General features: G+C 39.2%; 1 protein-coding gene across 1 annotated transcript in view; it reads left to right on the top strand.

Moving 5' to 3' along the window:
* The window catches only part of DYNLRB2 (dynein, light chain, roadblock-type 2), a 179,002-nt gene extending 172,982 nt beyond the window's left edge, over positions 1 to 6,020 (top strand). The window contains exons 2-4 of the mRNA XM_009890398.1: positions 43 to 118; positions 3,886 to 4,053; positions 5,977 to 6,020. Coding sequence (XP_009888700.1) covers positions 43 to 118; positions 3,886 to 4,053; positions 5,977 to 6,020 — 288 coding nt within the window. The remainder of the gene's footprint in view (positions 1 to 42; positions 119 to 3,885; positions 4,054 to 5,976) is intronic.
* Positions 6,021 to 15,586: the final 9,566 nt, after the last annotated feature.

The following is a 15,586-nucleotide window of genomic DNA, read 5'->3' as shown; positions in this document are numbered from 1 at the left end:
GTGGTGGCTGAGGAGGTGCTGTGGTGTCCTCTCTCCTCACAGGCTGAAGTGGAGGAAACCCTAAAGAGGATTCAGGCCCACAAAGGGGTTATTGCCACTATGGTTATAAACGCCGAAGGTAAAACGTCCTCTGCTTTTTCCAAGTAACAAGCTTGGCCATGGTAGCGAGTGTAGTAACTCTTAAGCAAAAAATTGCAGATTATGAGGTGTTACTGCAATGCACTTGAGATGCCTTATGAAGGTGGTGTGATTTTCAGTGATGTGTTTCACCTTAAGATGTGAACATTTGGTTTGTGGTCATTTCTTGAAGGTCTCCATATGATGTAGTTTTTCATTCAAGTTAATGGAAAGTGGAGCCTTGACTTAAGTCTTCTCTGAAGAAATAGCTAGAAGTATCATAATCTTCATTTAACTTAAGGAGTTCAATGTTGTTACTCATCCCCCTTATTTAACTAAACTATATTTTTTGGAACCAGATCTTGAACATCTCTTGATAGGTTACAGAAAGGGAGAATATGTGGCACTAAGCTGTTGCTTTTGCAGGCACTTTTAGTCCGAAATTCTTCATATATGCAAGAAAACTCACTAGCACTTCCCTCTCTCCCTCTTCCTCTGTAAAGTTATAATATAACAAAAACTTCAGGAGAAAAGCATTTATGAAACAAAGTTGGTCTTCTACTGTGGGAGCCATTCCTTAGCCCTGCTAAATATTCAGCAGCTCTTTAAATTGTGTTGTGGTGTGTTGTCATAGGAGGAAGAGCAAGTTTCACGTCAGGCCAGCCTTGGCTGTGATCCTCAATATTGCAAGCCAAAAGCGAAACTGTTCACAGAAATCACTTTCCAGAAGCTGGGCTTCTCAGGTTAATCTGTTTTAATGCTTCCTTTACAAAGAGGACAACTCACTCAATTTACCTCGCCCATAATTTAGTTGACCTCCTTCACTCCTACAATCCCCAAAAAGATCTATTGCACTTGCAGCGGTTTAGCAACAGGAGGAAAGAACACTACGAAGGAAGCCTAAATGTTACTTAGTCTTTAGAAGATGTGGACAATTTAATTTGTGTGCCTGGACATGTTAAAAGTAAAATGTGCCTTTGTTCACAGAATAGATGATGCAGGTCAAGACAAGTGCGTAGCCTGGCAAACAGAAACTGAAAAGTTGTTTTGTGCCTGCCCGTGCTCATGGCTAGATACGGCAGTTCACGAAGCTGAAACGCAGCCTGGTTTCAGAACATTTCTGTATTGTGCTTCAGTAAACAGAATGTGACTTGGTCCAATGAGCACTTAGACTAGGTTGCAGATGAGGTGAAAAAACCCAAGCACTTCAGTAACACAAATGATCCTCTTTGAGCTTACGAACTGTTACATCTGTCAAGGCAAAACTACCAATGTAACCTAATAGAAAATAACCCATTTTTCTTATGTTCTATTTACTTGGAACAGTTCAATTCTTGGCACAATACTGGTGAAGAATGCTTTCCCACTCAGGTGTACTACTGCAGTTTGTCTTTACCTGTGGTTGCTCTACAGTACTGAGGGAAAGCTCAGCTATAGCTGTGCAGAGTTAGGACAAGAGCATGCTTTTTAAAGGGCTGGTGTGGATTCCAAAATCCAAATTCTGGCTGATGCTGGCCACCTCAGGATGATGGTGCGTGTGTATCCCTTCTGTCTCAATCTTGATTTGCAAAGGAGGAAGAATGTTCTACTTCCCTTTTTCACACATTAGACTGTTCACAGCAAGGTATACAGTGCCCCCATGTCCTGTTCAAGTTTCCACATCCTCACAAACCTGTACAACGTGTGGCCAGACTGAAGCTGATGGACAAGACCAGTGCAGGAATTTTGGGTTTAGTTTATCATTTAGAAATGTTTTGATGCCATATGTGAATGCAAGAGAGTCCTGCTCTGTGAGGATGCATTCAAGGTACTGAGAGTTTAGATTCCACAAGCTAAACCTCAAAGTAGGTGTGTACTTGCAAGTTTTTTGTAACATCTCCAAATAGCCATAGTTAGCATTGGTCAACCAAATTACTTCAAATCTTTCTGTAGAAAATTAAATTTAATTTCTCTCTATCCTGAAACATTTAAAACAAGTGTACAACTTAAATTTATCACAGTAAAAATACTCAAACCAGTGGTGCAGTAGTGTGGTTTTTTAGGCTGCTCAGGTTCCCTAAAAAGATGAAACCCTCTGTTCTTCACTAACATAAATAGTTGTATTTTACTAAGATTTTTGTAATAGTGTAGGTACACTTAGGTGTAATAGTATGTAGGTGAAATAGCCAATTAAAGATTCCAGATACAAACATTGCCTGTCACTTTTTTTAATGCTGAAAGCTGATTTGTTCATTGAAACACTATGTGAAGTGCACCTTGTTTATCTGGATAATCTCATGAACTGTTGCTATCCTTCACAGTTGAGAAGGACCACACCATAGCATTCCTAATGAAGGATTTATTTGTCTTTCTCTAATTTGGGTGGCAGAGGCAAAGAGAATTTGTCCTAAAGTAAGCATAGCTCAGCTTTAATCTAAGGATGGCACTAGTGTCAACTCATTTTCATGTTATTATTAGACCTTGGAGGATCATTTAACATTTACCATTTTCATTAAAAGTGCTGTATTTGTTGAAGCAATCATTTAGATGCAAGGTCATATAAACTTGACACTAATTCATTGCTGCTTATAAGTGACTTACTGTTTAGCGCTGTGATTATATAGATATTCTCATGCTAATGCAGTGCTTGGGAACACCTGTTTGTTTCCATTAAAACATCATTTTCAATCTCTGTGTAATAAACATCAGACACAAAGGATGTACTGGGTCATTCTGTACACTTCCCTACACATCCTACCAATGCAGAACTATTTCTTACATGACGACACAGATTTCAAGTGATTCAAATAACGCTTTCCTAGGAAAAGTATGGAATAGTCTAGTATCTGAGGTGGTTCTATTATTTCTTTTACTCCTTTGCCTCCCATTCTTTACCTGGCATTCACTATTTTTGCATGTTAATTCTTTCATAATCAAACTCTTCAACTTAAGTCATATGACTCTATTTTGGTATTCCTGTCCTGTCCATCTGGAAGAAGCAATACAAATGTATGCAAAGAGAAAATTGCCTTGCCAGCTCGTAATCTATTGTCTTTGTTAGTAGGTCAAAGAAATTTTTTAATAGTGAAACAAGCTTTTTAAAGCCAGTTTTACGCTTGCATGATTACTGTAAACGCTGATTTTAGTTTCACCTGGTAGCCTATTAATATAAAAAGCATGATTCGACAAATCATTGACAAAAAATGAATCATTAAATCATCAAAAATTAATCTTGACTTAACGTGGTCATATTTTTAATAGTTGGGATCAATACACTGTGTACTACCAATTGTCAATATTTTGCTGCTAATTGGAAGGGATTGTTCCAAGGGTGGGTTTCCTTGCCAAATGCAAACATGCCGCTTCTGCCCTTTGATTGCTCTTGGTATTTCACTGGGAATGTGTAATTTCTATCACTGCACATGCCAAATGCTACCGTTAAAGTGTGGGTTAGATTCTTGCAGCCAAGATACAAATCAATGCTGCTGTTTAAGCTGATGAAGCACCATAACTGGTTAAGTACTACAGAATGGAATTTGTTAGGTATTTAAGAGCCTTAAACAGCAATTAGGCTCTTTCAAAAGTTTCATAAGGCAACTCAATGTTTAATTGCCACTGATTAATACAAATTATACTTTAAAAAGCATATAGATACCTGAAATCAACGTAACTTCTTTCTGCTACAATGCAGAAAAAAATATGAAATCCTTGTTTTTTCTCTTATGATCTGCTGTATATGAAGAATATGCAACTTAACTGAATGGTTATTAGATCATTATTTGTTTGCAGGAATACCAATAAGAACAACTCTTGATAACTCTACCACAGTCCAGTATGCAGGTCTTCTTCATCAGCTCACCATGAAAGCTAGGAGCACAGTGAGAGATATTGATCCTCAGAATGATCTAACCTTTCTTAGGATCAGGTCAAAGAAACATGAAATTATGATAGCTCCAGGTAATATTTCTATTGAAATAACAATAGAATTGTATGTCCTTTTAAGTTTCTTTTAATACCTCACGATTAAGGCTACTGTAGAAAATGCATTTTGAAAATAAGTATATGAAAATAGATATTCACCCTGTAACCAGATGCATTAGGATTCTAATGTCCAGAGTTTATAGCATTCAAGCTTGGAGACAACCAAACAAGTCTAGATCTGATTAATGTTCTGGTTTCTGTGGGTTTTCACAAAGAAAAACTGGACAAATATAAATGAAGTAGCATGTGTCTATATATAGTATTAAAGGCAGCAAATTCATTTTAGCTCCTAACAGATGCAAGAAATCTTTTTTTTCCCCACAAATTATTTTTTACTTGGTATGTTATCATGACTTCCTAGCCATAGGTGGGGTTTTGTCACAAATATTATCACCAACATAATAACTGTGATATAATTATTTACCTTAAAGCAACCAGGGGAATATAGCAACCTGTTTCTCACACACATTAAATACAAATATATTTGTATATTTGTTAGTTGTGTCTGTAAAATAGATAACGAGGCCAGATAAGCTGTGGTGAAGCTGTGGTCAATTATCAGTACAAGGTGAATCAGGCAAAGTGGAAGTGATTGGTTGGGGCTGAGACCCTAATGTGTGCGCTAGCTAATTGAGAGACTGATGGTATGCAGGATTTTGACAGAAATGCCCAGTGAAGGCATGCAGAACAGAAGGGAGGCTTCAGAGATCTCCTCAGCAGAGCCGCTGGGGAAGACGTTGGCTCTGAGCTGGTAGCGATGGACAGTTGTCACTGGGGTAGTCCTCTGATGCTGGTTTCGTAGCAGAGGTACTGCACCAGGTATGCACTACCTCACCTCGCTGGAAGTATTTATACTGCTGTTATGAAACCAGTACGTGTGAAAGAAATCTGGCACTGTCATTAAGTGTTAACATTAGTCATCAGCTGATACGAAGATTAAAATTTTAGCTTATCTTCTATTTTAGAATATAAATGTAATGCATTTTTAAAATCATGGTTTTTTTGCTCATGGATTTAAACTGATGCACTTGATTCTTATTTTGCATTTGCCCTTCACTTATTTTTAGAGGTGACTTTTTGACTCATAACCATTAAAGCATGTTGACCTGAAAATAAGTGGTATAAAATGTGAAGCTTTTTTGCTAACAGGGAGATTAGTTGTTCAAAGGCTTGGTTGTATTTTACTATAATAGAAGGTGGCAAATGAACCACCTGTGATTTATATTAAGTTGCTTTTTGGATGAAAGTGACAATGCAGGAGTGCAGCTTCTTAACTCTTCAAAGCAGATATGACCCTACTAAATGCACTGGATACTTTCAAGAAACGTTTCATTTAAACCAGATAATGTTAAATAGCTATCCAACGGAATTGTTTCCAAAACTTCCCCAGCCTTTTAGAATTAGTAGGCGAAGTCTGGCATGCTTAGAATTTATTCATAGTAGAAGTCTATTCAAATCTTTTCTGCTTTTTTCATGTCTGAATGGGGTTCTCAATTTTGAATAAACTAGTTAGTGAACAGAAAGAAGTTCTCTGCACCTGCAGAAGAGGCTGCAGATGTCAAAAGTTTTTTATTATAACAAGTGCTAGCTCCCAGGTGCTTATCTTGTGACTTTTTTCATCTTGTTTAACTATCTTTACAGCTTCTTGAAAGCAAATCTACTGCTTATTATAATAGTTTTAATATGGTATAGATCAGCTTTATGAGACAGATTTTTTTATCTGTAATCTCAGATTTTTGTACAAAGTGCTTACATTTTCTAAATGTTTTTTATATAAATGTCACTGCTTTTGCTTATGTTTTATAAACAAAAAGTTGGAGAGGAAGAGATGAATAAAGGGTATTTATCAGGAAATATGATAAAATATTTTAACTAAACATTTTTTATATCTTTTTGCAGATAAGGAGTATCTCCTGATAGTTATTCAGAACCCATGCGAATAGTCCTACTATGGAAATAATTTTAGATACAGTGATGTAGTTCTACTTGTTAACTTAATATTACTTGTTATTTAATATCAAACATAGCACTAAGTAATTTTAAATAAAGTGTAACTGTCGTGACTAAAATGTTGCCAATTTAAAGTTCTCAGTTGCAGCTGTATCAATTTGTTTGAGCAAGTCATAATGCATATATCAAAATATTGTATGTTTATCTTGATACTCAGAAGACCAATAATAAAACAGAATGCTTAAAACTCTCTTTAATGGATGTTCAAGCTATTCTTGCAATTAAATCATTCTGTTTACACTTCTAACACTATGTCAGAGGAGAAATCATACCTCATGTGAAGTTGTAGATCATGTGTATACATGCATCTATAAATCATAGAATGGATTAGGTTGGAAGGGACCTTAAAGATCATTTAGTTCCAACCCCCTGAACAACCCCAACTCTCTCAGCCTGTCCTCACAGCAGAGCTGCTCCAGCCCTCGGATCATCTTCCTGGCCTCCTCTGCACTCGCTCCAACAGGTCCATGTCCTTCCAGTTTAGAGAAAAGGATGCCGTGCGGGACAGTGTCAAATGCTCTGCACAAGTCCAAGTAGATGATGTCAGTCGCTCTTCCCTTGCCCACCAACGCTGTAAAACCCCGTCGTAGAAGGCCACCAAATTTGTCAGGCACAATTTGCCCTTTGTGAAGCCATGTTGGCTGTCACCAATCACCTCCTTATTTTCCACATGCTTCAGCACCATTTCCAGGAGGATCTGCTCTGTGATCTTTCCGGGCACAGAGGTGCCACTGGCCATCCTGTAATTCCCCGGGTCTTCCTTTTTAAAAATGGGGGTTATGTTTCCCCTTTTCCATTCAGTGGGAACTTTACCAGACTGCCACGACATCTCAAATATGATGGCTAAGTGACTTAGTAACTTCATCCGCCGGTTCCCTCAGGACCTGCGGATGCATCTCATCAGGTCCCATGGATTTGCGCACCTTCATGTTCCTCAGCTGGTCTCGAACCTGATCTCCTACAGTGGTGGTTCCTCATTCTCCCAGTCCCCACCTTTGCCTGCTGGGACTTGTCCCTATCAACTCTGTGTCCCTATGAACCACAGTTGCACAAACCAAAGAATACAAGTGTAGTTCATGTCAGTAGTGATGGACTGGATATTGCCCTGTCTTTAACTTCTGGGGTTTAAGTTTTCTAAGGGAAGAAAACTGAAAGAAAACCATCTTTTACTATTTTCCAGTTTCTATGGATGGAAACAATAGCTTCATTTAATATTTTCAGTACTGGGAGTTTCAAGCAGACAAAGTTGAGCTTGCACTCTAATGTGGAACCACTGTTAATTTGTTGGTAATGGTAAACAGTGGTGTAATTAAACCAAAACATTTGATAACTATTTAAGCCTTTAGACCTAATACACAGGCTGTACTCCCTTGTGACATGGGACAAAGGGTAGGTTTAGAGCTCAGAATGTTTCCCAAATCAGATCCGTATTTATGCAGTAGCACAGGAGATCAGATACACATTGTTGAGTGCCTTTAAACATATCATAGAATCATAGAACAGTTTGGGTCAGAAGGGACCTTTAAAGGTCATCCAGTTATGTAGATCATATATAAATTTTATCAATTAATTAAACTTTAAAACTTCAGTTTGTCTTCAGTTGGTCACAAGAAGTTTTTTTTCTAGACATAGGAAGGAAGAACAACAAATACGGGGGGTAGCGATGAGGACGAAAGGGAAAATGAATCTGTTGAATACTGCTCAGGGATCTTTGTAGTACATCACACGCATTGTGGTTGAGGTTATGAAACTGATAAATCACTGAATGTCTCGGTGGATACGGAGTCAGCAATTTGCTAGTAGGGCTCTGTTATGTATCACTCAAAACGTACACAAAGCCTGGTGGTATTTTTTTCAGATCTGAGTGTTTGCTCTGACTTTGCCGAATAGCTTGCAAAAGTTGTATTTCACCAAAAAATCTGGGAGGGCTGGTCCTGCTCCCGGGAACTGAAGGTACCGGAGCGTTGCGATCTCAAAGGCCAGCAGACAGGCTCCACAGCCGAGCAGCGGGCGGTGGGGACCATGGAAGATTCAGTGCCGCTGCGTACTGAGAGGAAGCCAACCCAAAGGCACAGAGGCCCAGTGTGGTAGAAATTAAGCATAGCAATCCAGCTGGGCAGGGCTGTTCAAAAATTTAAGGATATGTAAATCAACGGGACACTTACGGTAGGCAGTGCTGTGCCAGAAGAATTTCCTTACCGCTGGAGGGTTTTTTAATTGTGCACTGGAAAACAACCAGTTGAAGTTGTGTGTAATGAACCAATATATTGACATGTGGCAATGCTTTAAAAAAAACTAAGTTTTTATTTGTTATCTTCTCTGCTTCTGTTGTGATAATTTTAAAAGTCCAACCTATTTATTGCTCTGCATTAGTGAACATTTATTCTACTAATATCCTGGCATGCCAAACGCCTCTCAATTCAAAGCCCAGATTTTTTGTTTTAGCACATACCCAAAACTATTGCAGAATTCCAACTACTATTAATGTGTATTTGAGGCTAATGGTTTTGTTTCCGTAGTCTTCTCTAACAGCATTAAATTTTGTGGTGGTTTCCCTGTGTAAGTCCAGAAAACCGCCGGAGTAACAGTCCCTGATACACTTTTCTATTGTCAAAAATAATATTGGTGTTGCAATTTCCAGCATCGTTGAAAAACGTCCTTCAGCCCAAAGCACACAGTAGTGCATTGCAAAGAGACGAGTTTACGATCTGGCAACGTCCTTTCACTTTTGTCGTTCTGATACGTGTGTTAGTTCCCTTTACAGACTTTAATCCAATATTTATTAAGCAGCTGATGATTGCTGTAGCTTGATAAAGCACTCAAAAAGACACTTAAGCCAAATCATTAAAATTAAGCACATGCTAAATCATTTTGCTGAAAAGTGGTTTTATGTGGAACAACGGCCTTAAGCAGATGCGCGGAGTTCTCCAAGGGTCAAATATGGCTCACAAATTAGGTTTTTTTCCCTGTTCCTGCGAGAGGCATAGATACAGATAAGAGGGCAAAGTTTGGTCCGTTTATAATGATGTGTGCAGTCGGAAATGCTGTGCAAACACATGGGCTGAGCGGCGCTTCTGCCAGCCGCTCTGACCAGGGCAGCCTCTAACCCCCTTGCCTTGAAAGCACTGCAGTATTATACAATTTTGGCAACATCCTCACTAAGGAGCATAAACTGAAGTACACCATTTCACTCCCTGGTAATTTGTTCCTATTTTCTGTCAGCAAAAGTAAGCTGAACACGTGTAAACTTTTCATTTGGGTCTTTCAGTAGGAAATGGAAGTAACAATAGCGAAGTCTCTAACGGTCCTGGTGGAAAACCCTCATCAGCACATTGATCTGAACAAAGGCGGGCCATTGAAAAGGAATGGAATCGTCCAGACAAAACACATGGAAATAAATTTTTAACTTATTTGGGCACCACAAAAGTGTGACACCGCGTCATTTAAGCTGTTATTTCTGTGAACCGGCAGAGATTGTACTAGTTAACAATTAACTGGGGGAGGGTGAGGAAAAAAGTAGCATGAAAGAGATTAATGTCATAGATGATCATTTTGTCAAGGGAATGTTGAGAATGTCAAGAATGGCTGTTGTTCATTCAAAGGCAGCACTTGAGTTGAATTGTAACATGCTAGTTAGGCAACCAGCCAAGCAATAAATTATGTCAGTATCATGCGTTTGGGGTCCTCAAAATAAACTAAAATAGAAAGTTCTTGGAGAGCCTCCCACTTTCAAAATAAAGTACCTCAGATTTTCCCTAACATACGATTTTTCAAACTGCGTGGTCCCTCGTGGGACAACAGCTTTGGCGACCTGATTCAATCGAGGCAGTTGTTCATTCTATCTTCTGCTCATCTGCCAATTAAATACTTTTAAATATTTCATTTAATGCACGTTCAGTGCACTTGGCAGTCTGGCTTTCTATGTAGTTACTTGGTTTTTTAGACACACAGTTATCATTTAGTCCACATTACATAATGAGTATAGAAGCATCAAATGGTGTATTTGTCAGTTATACTTTCAGCTTAACTCAAGATGCATCTAGATCTGTGGTCTTATGTTTGTACATTGATTTAATATAACTACGGGATACAATGAGAGCGATTCACAAACTGTGCAAGTGATAAAGCATTTGTAAGATAACGCACTGCTATTTGATTTATGTAATTGTATTTTGCCAGGTCTGGTAAGGGCATTCTTGTGGCAGGATTCTTAGCAGGGAGTGTAACGGTGCGGAAGGTGGTATTAAAAATTAAGTCAAAATGGTCTGAAGTGGACAGTATTCATTAAGGATGTTCACAGTTCAGCTAGGAAGCACTAAGATGTTAAATATTAAATTCTCCTACTGCCAATGAATGAATTGTCACACTGTTTACTGCGTCATATATTAATTCTGCTTGCCAACACAATTTCAGTGAGAAGTTCCTCAGATTTACTGAGGACACAAGGCTTGGTATACAGTAGTATTATGTATAAGATCGGTGTATATACATATATATATGTGTATAAAGCATGTATATATAATTACTGTTAACTTCCTGAGATGTGTTTGTTGGACCACACTGGATTGTCTGAAGAAACTATCTGATCGTAAGTGTTATTCATAGTGAACCTGAAAAGGGCAGATTAGTAAAACATCACAATCATCTGAAAATGCAGTTAGGAATTAATATTATTTTCAAGAGTTATTCAGTTAGTTTTGGAACCAAACAGTGACAGCAGCACTGTCAATAACTGGGTTTCCCCAGCAAGAGGACTCAATCCCAGCTCCACTGTCTCAACTCAGCAGGACACAACTTCTGGGCTGGACCCACAGATAATGCCACAGTTTTCCTAAATAAACTGAGGTCTTCCTTTTAATTACATTTTAATTATTAAGTTAGAACCTAAGAGACAGCAAGATAATTCCCCTATTGATTTTTCAAATCTCAGGCAGCTAAATTAGAGTAGCCAGGAGAATTCCAAGTTTGTGTTCCCTTTGCCTGGCACCTGAACAAATTAAATCTCTCAGTTTGAAGAAAAATTAGGTCATAACAACAAGGTTCACTGCGGGATTTCACAGCATCCATGGGAGAAAGGAAGACTGATGCTTGGAGAGAAAGCCTAGAATGTCCTAAGTTAATTAAGCGTGCCAGCAGAGGTACATCATATATCTGTTCAAATCGTGGCACTGATTTGACTCTCTCTAAATTTCAGGACATTCACATTTGGGGACACAGTGGGACTAGGAACAGACCCCTGTAAAAAATGCGGTGACTAGCAGGAAAGTGAAGGCCACGGGGAGATCTAAACTGATTCCTTGAGCTTTGCAGACAGTTTGAGAGAGAAAAGGTAAATTCTCCTTCAGGATGCAACCACGCAGAAAATCAGCTAGTCCAAATACACGCAATTTTCAGCCATCTCTGCAAAATATCCTTAAATAATAATGAAAGCACACAGAATTTATTTCTGAAGAACCTTCAATAGTTATATCGAACAGGCTACACTATTTTAAAAAGCAACACTGATTTAAGTCAAAATTCTTCCAAGGGGACGCATAACAAGAGGGCACGAGTTGTAACTGCCCACGTCCTGCTTCAGACAGCCGGGGCTCGCAGCTCCGCCTGTCGTTTTGGCTCCTGCTGTAGTAAGGAGTATTCTTCCTCTTTTCCAACAATACCTGCGTCTGCCTTTGACCTGCGTACCCTCTCAGTTGCCCTGGCTCTGCACCACTGATTTCAGTGAAATTGCTTCTATCTAAGGCAGTTAAAATAATACTCAAAAGATACCATCACCTTGAGTCTATGCCAACTGGGTCAGAAAGAAATCTCAATATGCTTTCACTGCTTTGTTTTTAAAGTTACTGAGCAAGAAGACAACTGCCGTAAACCTTTCTTTGGTGATGATGGATAGGAGTCAGCATTAGTTGCCAGCTGGCAACAGGTTTACAAAGTATTGTTGAAGGGCCATGATTGCAAGGAGCAAAATAGCTAAATAGAGGTTCGGGCTTAAAAAGTTTGCTATAATATGGTTCATCATTTAAAAAAGTAGCACTCAATGGCACTCTGCATTTTCAAAGCACTACAGGAACGCAGAGAAGAATGTTGTACTGAAGTACTTCAGATATCACAGAAGCTAGAAGGAAAAGCAAAAAAGCAGTTTTCTTTTGTATATATATATATACAAACTCCACAGTGAAATCAATGAAGATAACTGCAAAGTATGACAACAAGGGATGCATTCATTAGCACTACTCAAACAATTTAAAGCGACTTTTCAAACACAGAAGGAAAACTCTAGGATCCAGTAAATTATTCCTGCCCCCTCTCGCCCCTTGTCCTGAGGGAAGCACGCGCTTGTCGGATGAAGGCCCCCTCAGAGTCTGGTCTCAGGAGTAGTGTCTGCTTCTTACACATGACACCACAGCGCCCACCGTACAACTCTTGCTGCTGAACAAAGTACTTTTAAACATATTCTTCTGCTAAAATCAGCTGGATTTCTGAGCTCTGAGTGGCTTGCAGTATCTCGCTATGTCTGGTTCAGGCTAAAAGCCAGAACAGTATAGTGAAATAGAGATAATAAACAATGATAAGATACTTAAATTAGTAATTTCTGTAAGGAATTCTTACTGTCAGTTGTGGAAAGCTGCCCGTTTCTTTCTAATTTACTAATTAGCGATTTATAAGAGGCAGCGCCCATCGCTAGAAATACCCTTTCGTCTGCAAAAAAATCACGGCTGTAAGGCTACAGCTCAATATTGGCCAACTGTGTGACTGCCAGCACGTGCCTCGGGATTGTGGAGAAGAAACTGGAAATGCTCTTATCTCTAAGCAAGTGAAAGAGCGGAGCTAGATGGGAAAGTGAGGAGAGTTCCTGCTTAAGCAAAGATTTTATTTGCTGTGACATTTTGTTAAAGGAAGTTTACAGCTAAACCATAATCCAGATAAAAAAAGAGACTAATCCTCAATCTTTACAATTCCAGATTATTGTTAATTGTAGAATATTCTAAGGGGACTTCCCCAGTGTATTATTCCAGGAGCGTTCACAACATACGCACCACAGTCGATCTCACATGACAAAACCATCCTTGGCCTAAAGGGCTACCAGTCTGCAGGACCAGTTTTCTTCTTTCTATCAGCGTTTCAGCAGAGTAACTTCCCTGGCTTAAATGAAATTATTCTGCATTCATACAAGCTTTACTTTCCCCTTGTGTGCTCCACTTTGGAAGAATTTCAGAAATGAAAGAAAGACTCATGGTTCAGCAAACCGCAAAACAGCAGAAGTTACAGTCAAGAAAATTTAGTACCCGCACAATATCACTGCATTTTTTTCCGACCAGTTGTATTCCTTTCCTTTAGGGAAACAGAGGAACCACAGACAATTTCTACTTATTTACCCTCCTGCAATCCATTAGTAGGACCACTGTAACTCTCCCTTGGCTACCAGCAGGATTAGTTTCCCTAATTTGTTGCAGAGGTGCCCATGGCAATGCACTGGTACGATACGCTACTGCTTAGCTGTGGGTTCATTGTAAAGCTAGGATATGAAAAAGGTCGGGGTTTTTAGAAAGAGCAGCTATGAAGCCACCGGGCTGTGGAAAAGACCAGGCGCTATTAATACACCCGTTATTTGCAAACCTGCATACGTGGCAGTGAAGTCAGCGCCGTGGTGGGTAGCTAACTGATAGGTTTCTCTTTGCAAAATGCAGCTGTTTTACTGGGTTTTCATGTATTTCACACCCACAGTATCTGACTTAAAGTAACGCATTTCACCTTCTGCTTTGGGTTAGAACATCAGAAAACACACTTTTAAGACATCAGATCTTGTTTTTAGCAACTCGTAGATAAGCTTTTCACCCATTTTCCCTCCCCTGCCGATGTTCTATAAGATAAGGTATGAAATTTTTCCTATTGTCACAGTTTTATTACTCAGAAATTTATTTTTAAGTGTTCCATTGATCACCATTTCCTGTTGAAGGAGGTAATGTCTACTTGCACCATTTGCATTCAAAACAAGCAGAGCTACGAGGAGAGAGGAATTTATTCACACACCCCATTACTTCAGCCAGATGCCGTATTAGAAATTGCTCTAATTTGTAGTATTTAGACTGAAAGTATCAACCCCCCCAAAAATTTGGGTGTGGAAATAGGGTCCCTGAATTTCCAGGGAAAGGCAGAGGAAAAAGGAGACGCACTAGAAAGAGGAGTTCCATTTTACAGTGTCTTTTTTGACTTCTGCTGTAGATCATACTCAAAGTCAATATTTACTCAGTGCCTGTGGATCAGATAAGCACGGGGAATAATGGATATACAAATATTAAATGTGCACACTACAAAAAAAAAAAAACCAAACCCTCACATGAAAATTTGGCAACTGAATGCCTAAATGAACATTAGCATATTCAAATCAGGGCTTTTGTGAGCAAGCCTGCTATCTTCAGCTTCTGTTTCACAAAGAATAACAAAAGTGGATATTTTCTTAGAGCAGAGGAAGGCATTTCAAATAACAATATGAAATTAAAAAGCATGTTTCCTAAACAAACACACCAGCATAGGCCAGTGGTGGTCTTTCCTTCGCCCAGTATCCTTTACTCCTTATAAGCATTAATGTTGCTCCAGGAGATAAAGGAATCTAGAAGGTGCTTCATAATTTCAGCTCTACTCAGACACCCTTAGTGACAGACGTTTCTAATATAGATAAGAAAGATAGAGCGGATATTAAAGCGGAACATCTCCCCATCTATTCTTTGTTATTCTAGCAGAGATTTACCTCGAGCACTTTCTCCCTGCCGTGGAACTGGTGTCAGTTATTGCAGATGCCACCGTGGTCTGCCCGAGAGGAAAAGGCAGAGGTGTGTGTTAACAGCCCCCGTCGGTGAGAGACCTTATAGACTGCATATTAGAATAAAACAATGGGGCTGTGCGTGTCAGTGGAGGGGAGAACCGGAGAACAGAATTATACAGTTGTTCCATAAGTAAATAAAGGAAAATTCAAAATGTCTCAAATCACGCATTCTCATTCATATACAGACTGACATTTGCTTTCAGAGATGCAATGTTTGAAAACAATATATTGCAGGCAAAGATGGGAATTCTTTTCTAGTTTTTAGCAGTCTTCTACTGTGGCATCACACCATTTTTTGATGATAACATAAGCCCCTGTGTAACACACTTAAACCTGTGAGCAAAAGCTTGCATTTCTTTTCATTTTTCTGTGTATTTAGCTCAAGAATCCCCAGTGATTCGTAGCCCACAGGCTGAAACCAGGTTAGTCTGCTTTCTTGTCTGGCCATTAGATGGCAGACAACTGAACGACCATTGCTGTGCATTGTGTCCTTGAGTTTATGAAATAAGCAGGAAAATGCTGCCGCTCTCTAAATTAGCTCGCTTCACATCCACTAACGATAAAGTACACAGCATCCCAAAGGCCTTCAAAGTCCCCTTCCTTCTTTTCACTCCCAAACCATACATTGCAGCAACCCAAGCCCTGTAATAAAACACGTAACAGCCATTCCTGCCTCTT

This window comes from Charadrius vociferus, unplaced genomic scaffold (assembly GCF_000708025.1).
Source record: "Charadrius vociferus isolate BGI_N301 unplaced genomic scaffold, ASM70802v2 scaffold498, whole genome shotgun sequence".
Classification (NCBI taxonomy): Eukaryota; Metazoa; Chordata; class Aves; order Charadriiformes; family Charadriidae; genus Charadrius; species Charadrius vociferus.
Note: the sequence above shows the minus strand (reverse complement) of the source record. Positions and strands in the feature narration are given on the sequence as shown.